The sequence below is a fragment of the Oncorhynchus keta genome, chromosome 16 (assembly GCF_023373465.1).
Source record: "Oncorhynchus keta strain PuntledgeMale-10-30-2019 chromosome 16, Oket_V2, whole genome shotgun sequence".
Classification (NCBI taxonomy): domain Eukaryota; kingdom Metazoa; phylum Chordata; class Actinopteri; order Salmoniformes; family Salmonidae; genus Oncorhynchus; species Oncorhynchus keta.
The window spans coordinates 7288053-7297151 of NC_068436.1; the positions used below are offsets into that span (position 1 = coordinate 7288053).

The window sequence follows — 9099 nt, forward strand, 5'->3', positions numbered from 1 at the left end:
CTCGCTATACACCAAGTCACTTGGCTCTGTCATAACCTCACATGGTCTCTCCTATCATTGCTATGCAGATTTTACACAACAATAATCTTCTCCTTTCCCCCTTCTGATGACCAGGTGGCACAATAATCTCTGCATGTCTGGCAGACATATCAGTGTGGATGACGGATCACCACCTCAAGCTGAACCTCGGCAAGACGGGCTGCTCTTCCTCCCGGGAAGGACTGCCCAAAACATGATCTCGCCATCACGGTTGACAACTCCATTGTGTCCTCCTCCCAGAGCGCTAAGAACCTTGGCGTGATCCTGGACAACACCCTGTCGTTCTCACCTAACATCAAATAACGGTGGCCCGTTCCTGTAGGTTCATGCTCTACAACATCCGCAGAAAACGACCCTGCCTCACACAGGAAGCGTGCAGGTCCTAATCCAGGCACTTGTCATCTCCCGTCTGGATTACTGCAACTCGCTGTTGGCTGGGCTCCATGCCTGTGCCATTAAACCCCTACAACTCATCCAGAACGACCAGCCCGTCTGGTGTTCAACCTTCCCAAGTTCTCTCATGTCTGGCCGCTCCTCCGCTCTCTCCACTGGCTTCCAGTTGAAGCTGAATCCGCTACAAGACCATGGTGCTTGCCTACGGAGCTGTGAGGGGACTGCACCTCAGTACCTCCAGGCTCTGATCAGGCCCTACACCCAAACAAGGGCACTGCGTTCATCCACCTCTGGCCTGCTCGCCTCCCTACCACTGAGGAAGTACAGTTCCCGCTCAGCCCAGTCAAAACTATTCGCTGCTCTGGCTCCCCAATGGTGGAACACACTCCCTCACGACGCCAGGACAGCGGAGTCAATCACCACCTTCCGGAGACACCTGAAACCCCACCTCTTTAAGGAATACCTAGGATAGGATAAAGTAATCCTTCTCACCCCCTTAAAAGATTTAGATGCACTATTGTAAAGTGGCTGTTCCACTGGATGTAATAAGGTGAATGCACCAATTTGTAAGTCGCTCTGGATAAGAGCGTCTGCGAAATGACTTAAATGTAAATGTAAATGTATATACTATCAAAACAATGCCTTTATCAGGAACAACCATTTAAAAAATATTAGTCAGGCGCAGGACAGCAGATATGAGCAGATATGAGTAATGTACGCAATTTTACTCAACAATAATCACAATACACCTCAAATATATCCAAGGCCACAATAATGTACCACAATACAATAAACCAACATGGGGGAACAGAGGGTAAATAATGAACAAGTAATTGGGGGATTGAAACCAGGTGTGTAAGACAAGGACAAAACAAATGGAAAATGAAAAGTGGATTGGCCGCCGAACGCCGCCCGAACAAGGAGAGGTAACGACTTCGGCGCAAGTCGTGACATCTTTAAACGGTCAAAACTTTAAACTAATAAAATAACGCAAGTTGAAGAAGAAAAAAAACGACTATCACCACAAACGTGACATTTCCCATAATGCTTTTAAAAAATTTTTTTATTTAAATGTCATGTACAATGATAATGCAGTGATACTGATCGTGGGACACCATTTAAGCATTCCATATTCCGCAGTCATTTCAACCAGTGTCTTTGTGTTGTCATGGCCATTTTGTTTTACGATGCCATCCTGATGGTGAAGGGGACGAGCAGGGTGGTACTGTGTTTAGCAGCATTGGGGAGCCCAGGTACAACACGGTGCCCGTTCCACACAGAGCTGTGAGGTAGGCGTTCATCCTGCTGCAGATGATCTTCCTCACTGTCAAACAGAACCGCAGGGAAGAGGAGGAAACAAGAGTAAGCATCCTTTGCATCTTTTATTTTTATCCACCAGATGAATAAAAGCTTGCGAAGTGCTTTGAATCTTAACGTCTTGTTAACGTCGAGTGAACGAGAGGAGTGCTTCTTTGCCTTTTTGTCTTTGAAAGCCTTCATCTTTGTTTGATTCAATTGGGGCCTTTGATAGTCTAATGGCTAATCGTTATTGTTCATTTTATTTATTTATTCATCCCATGTCCATTTGTGACCATTGAGATGCAAATCTCTTTTTAAATGAGTTCTGGCCAAGATGCAGCATCCCAATTCATACATACAAATGAAGTACAATGACGATGCAACAATTAATGAAACAGCATGAGATGTCTTAATGTGACAAGAACACTGTGATTCAACCATAAATACCTCTATTCTGTAACGTACTGTGTAGCAGTGGTTCCTATCCAGGGCTACTGGCATTCCATCTTGAAGTGTTTGTCATTACTTTGATTTATATTACAAAGCATTTCTTATTTAAAATGAGGACTTCCTGTGTCTACATTAAAGGGGCAATCTGGGATTCCAACAACAGCAAAGTGGGTACCCCTCCACTGTTTTGGTAAACAGCCGCAGCCAAACAGCGATGCATGGGGGGCCTTTAATGCATTAACACTAGATGGTGCTGCTCACCAGTGCACTACGGTCCAACTCGACAAATCTGTGCATTTGTCCCAATTCTCCACTTGCACACGTTCTCTCATGGATTTAACCAATGTTAGTAACTCCCTCTGCCACTGCTTCCACCAACCAGGTGCTTTTGAGTGCAAGTGCACACTTTTGGAGAAGGGTCGAGAATCGGGATGCAGCTTTTAAGTTCACTTTTCGTTGGCCTAAAAGCAATCTATCCACAGCAAAACACAATCATCTGACCTTTTCAGAGAAATGTACACCCTTTCAACCGCTCTCATCATATAGTACATTGCATCAGTGTGCAGTATTCCCACATTGATTGGCTATTGTCTGAGCTTGGGGTGATCACAGCATGTCTAGACTAGACGTTGGTACCAGCACACCCATGTCGTGTTCAGATAGAAATGCCATGATTAGAGCTTACCCCGATTCTTTACTTACATGCCAGAGAGGTTGCATGTCTGTTCTACCCAATATATTTCTGAGCGTTCCACAACACTGTGCCCTGCTGAACTCAGACCAGGACCCGTATTCATAAGAGTGATTAGGTGGGCTGATCTATTACCAGCTTTGACTTTTAGAATCTAACGAATGGATAGCAGCGATCTGATTACGGCGTAAGACTCCTAGTCTGAGACGCTTTTTAAATGTGGTGCCTGATGACACTCACTAATTATGCTCCAGAGATTTTGAGGAGCCTGTCCGTGAATCATGAACCGTTGAAAATTTGAACCAGGCGTTTTACTGCTGGGCTGGAAGAAATGAGCCACCTCTGGTGTATGCCAACTGCCGCCATCTGAAGTACTCAAAAGTAGGCTGCTATAAACAAGAGACGTTGTAAATCCGTTCTCAAAAACCAAAGGAGTTGAGCAACTAAGCCGCTATTTCCCCGTAGTTTTCAACACAGTCAGTCGACGTCAGCGTGAAACAGCACAGACTGAAACATATCTGACGGTTTCATCCTATGCGTTTCCATTTTTACCTATGTTCCGATTTGGCACGTGGGGTGACGGAGGGTCAATTTAACGACAGCGCTTGATAGTCCCATAATCTGTGTTTTGTTTCATAAAATCCATTGAAATATCTGGCATATTTCCCACGTAGCCCACATGCCAAAACTCTTTCAGAAAATATTCCTCCAGTGTGATTGTTTGACCCAATGACATAGGTGACTGGATATATAGAGACTCTTTTGTGGCTACAATTACATGTACCAAAAGGGGCATTTCCGATAGTTTGAAGACTAAATATGCTCTGAGCTAAAGCAGATTCCTTCCAATAAACATGTATTGTGTAGCCTAACGCTCTAACAGCAAAGCAATGCACTACTGCAAGTCATTAAACAACATGTTTTTGTAGTTTTTGCTTCCCCAGCGTATTTATCGGCAGCAATTCACTTTAACATGTCTCAGTAGGTTCTTCACTCAATAGTATATTGTTAGGTTAGATTACTCGTTGGTTATTACTGCATTGTCGGAACCAGAAGCACAAGCATTTCGCTACACTCGCATTAACATCTGCTAACCATGTGTATGTGACAAATACAATTTGATTTGATATATGAATAATATTACAATAAGTTTGTCTGACCGTAATTTGAACCAGCAGTAACTCTGACGTGCCTAAGTTAAATAAAGGTTAAATAAAAAACTACTCCCACCATTGGTTCATTGCCCTGAGTATTATGTAACACCAAGTACAACAGTGGTCATGGTCTCCAATGTTATTCCTACAATCTCATTGAGTACCCCCAGCCATTCTACTGATCTAATCCAGTCCTAGTCCAGCACACAACTATTATAGGGCTTGATGATTGACAGGGTGAGTCAGGTGTGCTAAAACTGGGATAGGTCAAGTCAGTGGACTGAAAGTTGAGGGGACGTTTGGTAATCCCTATTGCCTAAAGTGACACCCTCCTTTACAGTGCCCTGGGGGGGCACTGAGAATTTGCAGTGACTGATCTTAGTCGTCCGGGAAATCACCATAGATTTTCCGATCACATACTAACCACCAAACGTGTAAGAACAGCGCCCTTTGACAAAGGAGAACCCCATATTCCACCTGGTAGGTCTGGTAGCTGATGGCCATGCTGTAACGTCAGTAGATGATGTAGTGTTCACAGTTGTACCACAGCAAACTGTAGGTCATGGAGCCCATGAGCTTCTCTGCCCTCCTGGCCACCTCGTCCCCTTCCAGGGGGGGGCTGGCTGCACAGCTTGTCCATGTGGTTGACCAGGATCTCCGAGCCATACGCAAACTCCGCCGACGAGTCACCCTGGCGCTCGCCGACTTGCCGATCATCCCTAGAATCAGCCAGTTGTTGGTCACCGTCTTGCTGATGGCAGCCTTGTTCTTGGTGAAGACCGGAAGGATGTCCGGGATGAAGTGGGCCACCCGGTTGTTGCCCAGGTAGATGCCGAAATGGGTGAAGAGAGTTCTAGGAGCCTCCAAAAAGGTCGCCACGCTTGTACAGGGACGGGTCATACTTAGAGTCTTTGAGCCTTGTCCTCTTCGTCCACTTTAGAAGCGATGGAGAAGCGGCTGAGGAGTTGGAGTAAGGGAACCATGGTGGCAGAACTAAACTATGGTTTGACACCTGGCCGTTTTATCGAGGCTAAGGGTCTGGGAGGAGCCAAGCACGTGGGATTAGAGGTTTCTCAACGTTGCAGTGCAATTTTGACAGAAATAAAGGAGCTTTCCACTAATCGTGTGGTTTCAAGGGCGGCTTAATTTCACAACCGGGGGGGTTTAATCGGGGGGAAATGTTCCAGTTATGTGGCTTTCATTGGCAAATCAGAAATAACAACCCCCAGTTTAAAAGGTCAGAAATGTCTTATTGCTTGAATAAACAGTCAGGTTGAGATGTATAATGCTGACTCACTCTTGATATGTCTGGAACTGTGAATACCCCGTACAGTAGAAAGAAAATAATAATGTATAGTCATTACTCAGCAATATTATCCAGAGAATGTGTATATTTTATCAATGTAGCCCTGTGGTCCTTCTGTAGCTCAGTTGGTAGAGCATGGCGCTTGTAACGCCAGGGTAGTGGGTTCGATCCCCGGGACCACCCATACGTAGAATGTATGCACACATGACTGTAAGTCGCTTTGGATAAAAGCGTCTGCTAAATGGCATATATATGTATATATATGTAGCCTTTGCGTAAATTGACCCTATACGATTAAATATTTGTGTTTGGAAATATAATGGGGATATATTGTTTTTTTTTTAATGTGGCCAATCATGTCAATAACATGATCATTTGAAAATGCTGTGGGTGTTATTGACAGAGATCCAATGTGAGTATTAAGATGCACTGTGATTGCATGTACCTAACTGTGTGGGGAAAATGCTTTGTTAACATATTTCCTGGAACCAGACCAAAACAAACCAAATGACAACTTCCAATATCTTTATTAACATTTCTGATATGTACAATGTATTTGATTGAAAACAAAATGATCTGCTCTCAAAACACATTAAGTATTGTATTAATCAGCGTAGTACTCTTAGAGTTTCAAACTGTATCTATTTTTTTTTTAATTATACAAGAGTATCATCATTGAAGAAAATACATTATTTACAGATTAGACGACAGTGACTTACACAGTAAGATACAAAGTAGAAAGTGCGCCTTGGCCAATCTTTTGGGGGAAATATGGATAATACATTGTTCACAGAGGGATCATATGGCCTTTATAAAGGCTTTATAATGCCTTAATGGCCTACATACAATACAGTAAGTGTTGACATGAACACTCACATGTAAAATTGCTAGGTCTGCAGCCACATTGCCCTATGTTTACTTTTGGCTGGCAAGGATCAAATGAAAAGTGAGTGGATGCTAGCGCTTGCTGTAACAATCGACTATTATATGACATTCCACTATAGGCCTATACCAAAGTCAAATGAGTTGGGAGGTGCCAATTGATGTCATCACAAGGACCAAACAAAAGACACCATCCCAAATAGTTTCTATTGAAATGTCCATATAGGAGTGTTTGAAGGCTTTGAACATTGGCTTCTCAGCTGGCCATCCACAGAGTGAAAGGGATGAGGATTGTGGGTAACGTAGTTGAAGGCGCCAGGCCAAAGCAGATGATGTAGATAATTCCCAGGAGAACACTGAGAAAGACACTCCTCTGGTCTCGGATGATTGATTTCAGGAACTCACAAAACTGCAAAGAAAGGAGATAAATAATTAATACCCACCCATTTAGGATTTTTATGAACAATTACTTTTAGGCATATTTCATTTATTTATGTTATAAATCTAAACTTGTATGAATTATGGAAGAAAAGAGAGAAGACGACCTTGGATGCAACAACACCAAAACAACAAACCAAAGCCCAAATACCTGTATCTTCAGTAACACTGAATAAAACACAATGTTTCTGAATATAGTTGCTTATTAAATTAACCATCGCATAACATAATTTAAAATGGAGATGCATTGTCATGAATATAAATTCTAAATATGGGATGGAAATATCAAAGGTTGAAGATGCTGTGCCCAATAAGTATTACAACCAGGTCTAACATAAATCAACAATTCAATCTGATGCATTTGCAATAATTTTAATCTAAATGCAAATCTCTGAAAACATGATCTATGCCATAATCTAAAGATTACAGTCCTCGCTGTGATACAGGTCATGCATAGGCAAAATAGTTTAAGAAGACACTACATTATCTCCTGTAGCGTAAAAGTTAACGGGTCAGAATTATGCACAACGTAATTGTATTGAAAATAATAAACACAAATATATTTAATTAAACGAAAATAAAATTACCATTTCCGTTTGCTGACTTTTCGCTGAACCGTATCTGCAGTATGTAACAAAATGTTCGCAGTTATTCCATAGTAAACTGTAAGGGATGGCGCCGACGAGTTGTTCTGCCCTCTCGGCAACCTCTTCATTTGGTAACGGTTGTTGCGCCTTGCATTTTCTATCCATATGATTCACCAATATGTTTGAGCCATATACAAAGTCATCCAAGGTGTCCACGCGCACCGCGGCACACTTGTACAAGCAACCCATGATGAGTCTCTTATTTGTGATAACTTTTTTGATTATCATCTTGTCATTGGTTAGCACGGGCATGATATCTGGGATCAGGTGAGCGACTTTGTTGTCACCCAAGTAGATACCGAAGTGCGTGAACAAAGTCCTCGGCACCTCCAAAAGGTCCCCTCTCTGGAGAGGCAACGGCGCGACAGCAGGACTATATGTCGTGCGCTCGGTGCATCCCGCCCCTTTGCGTTTCCCATCAGTCCATTTAAACTCAAAAAGTTTGAAGTTCGAGAGAAGGGATAGCTTTTCGACGAGAAATGTCAACGAGTAGAGCATGGTGAAAGTTCCTGTCCAAAGTTTTCTGAGAGTTGTCTGGGAGAAGTGGGTTTATATGCGCACTAGGAGGGGACTAGTGCAGCTTAAAGGTAAACCCAGAAGACACGATTGGCCACAAAGGACATTCCCGTGGTGTTTATGGCACGTAATGGCGTTTTTCTTTAGTCTACAGAAAATGCCATATTGTTTACTTTACTTTAAATCATTTATTATTTATGCTTAAGGTGTAAGTTCATTTATATAATTTAAGTTCACAACCATTACATTTGTAGGATATATAAATCAAATATTATATTATAAGCCTTTAATTACAGGCTCATTGGAATCATATTGAACAAATACATTCGATGTTGTTATTTACAATGTTATAATCAGAAACGCAGATTTTTAAAATAAAAAAATGATGACCTTGTGCCTAGATTCTTGAAATGATCTAACTTTATTATTTTATTACATACAGTATTTTATTTAACCTTTATTTAACTAGGCAACTCAGTTAAGAACAAATTCTTATTTACAATGACAGTAGGCCCAATGTGACAGTCAAGACAACATTTTGAAGAGCACCTTGTCTTGCCAATTATGCCTATATTGTCTTTTAATCTAATCTAACTCAGGGATCATTACAGTTGTTGTATTCTATCTAAGTCAATTAACCTTGTCTGCCAAGCATTGTGCTACAATTGGACTTTTACCCCATTTTCTCAGCAATTTCGTGATATACAATTGGGAGTTACCCAGCTAGCACGGTGGATCTGGGACCATTCCGGCTGAGAGTCGGGGCACCCTGCTGAGAGCTAGACTCGGCCGACGTCATGTGGCCCGAGTCTGGGCCGCCTTCAGCAGTATTACTTATGGCTAGGATGTGGGGATTGAGCTCAGGCCGATTCCGGTGTGAGTTATCTGGCCCAAATGTATTACTTGGGGCTCGGGCTACTCTCTGTCAGATGATTACATGGGCTGCTTTATATATAATTAACATTAACACTAACACAACTATGTCGTATTTTGATACTTTGTGCAATGCAATTGATAAAAGCATTAACAACTCTGTGGATGGAGCCTCCTGAGTGGTGCAGCGCTCTAAGACACTACATCACAGTGCAAACTGCATTGCTACAGATGCTGGTTCGAGACCCATGCCGGCCGCGCCCGGGAGGCCCATGATGCGACGAACAATTGGCTCAGTGTCGTCCGAGTTAGGGGAGAGTTTTGCCGCCTGGGATGTCCTTGTCCCATCGCCCTGTAGCGACTCCTGTGGGGGCCAGGTGTAAGGTGTTTCCACCGACACAAAATGTTTGT

The 9099-nt window shown here is 42.7% G+C and overlaps 1 protein-coding gene and 1 pseudogene across 1 annotated transcript; both read right to left on the bottom strand.

Moving 5' to 3' along the window:
- Positions 1-1614: 1614 nt before the first annotated feature.
- Positions 1615-5009, bottom strand: LOC118395531 (lecithin retinol acyltransferase-like; annotated as a pseudogene).
- An 831-nt stretch (positions 5010-5840) lies between these two features.
- On the bottom strand, positions 5841-7844 carry LOC118395682 (lecithin retinol acyltransferase-like). The gene is made up of 2 exons (XM_035789547.2): positions 7240-7844; positions 5841-6623 (listed from the first exon to the last, which is right to left on the bottom strand). The coding sequence occupies exons 1-2, from the start codon at positions 7795-7797 to the stop codon at positions 6471-6473; spliced, it is 711 nt and encodes a 236-aa protein (XP_035645440.1). The 5' UTR covers positions 7798-7844; the 3' UTR covers positions 5841-6470.
- Positions 7845-9099: the final 1255 nt, after the last annotated feature.

What these genes read in the sequence shown, in the direction of transcription:
- LOC118395682 (XM_035789547.2), bottom strand. Translation starts at nt 7,797, where the DNA reads ATGCTCTACTCGTTGACATTTCTCGTCGAAAAGCTATCCCTTCTCTCG. An exon ending in AAAGTCAGCAAACGGAAATG is followed by an intron (nt 6,624 to 7,239) that starts GTAATTTTATTT and finishes CTTTCTTTGCAG; the next exon opens with TTTTGTGAGTTCCTGAAATC.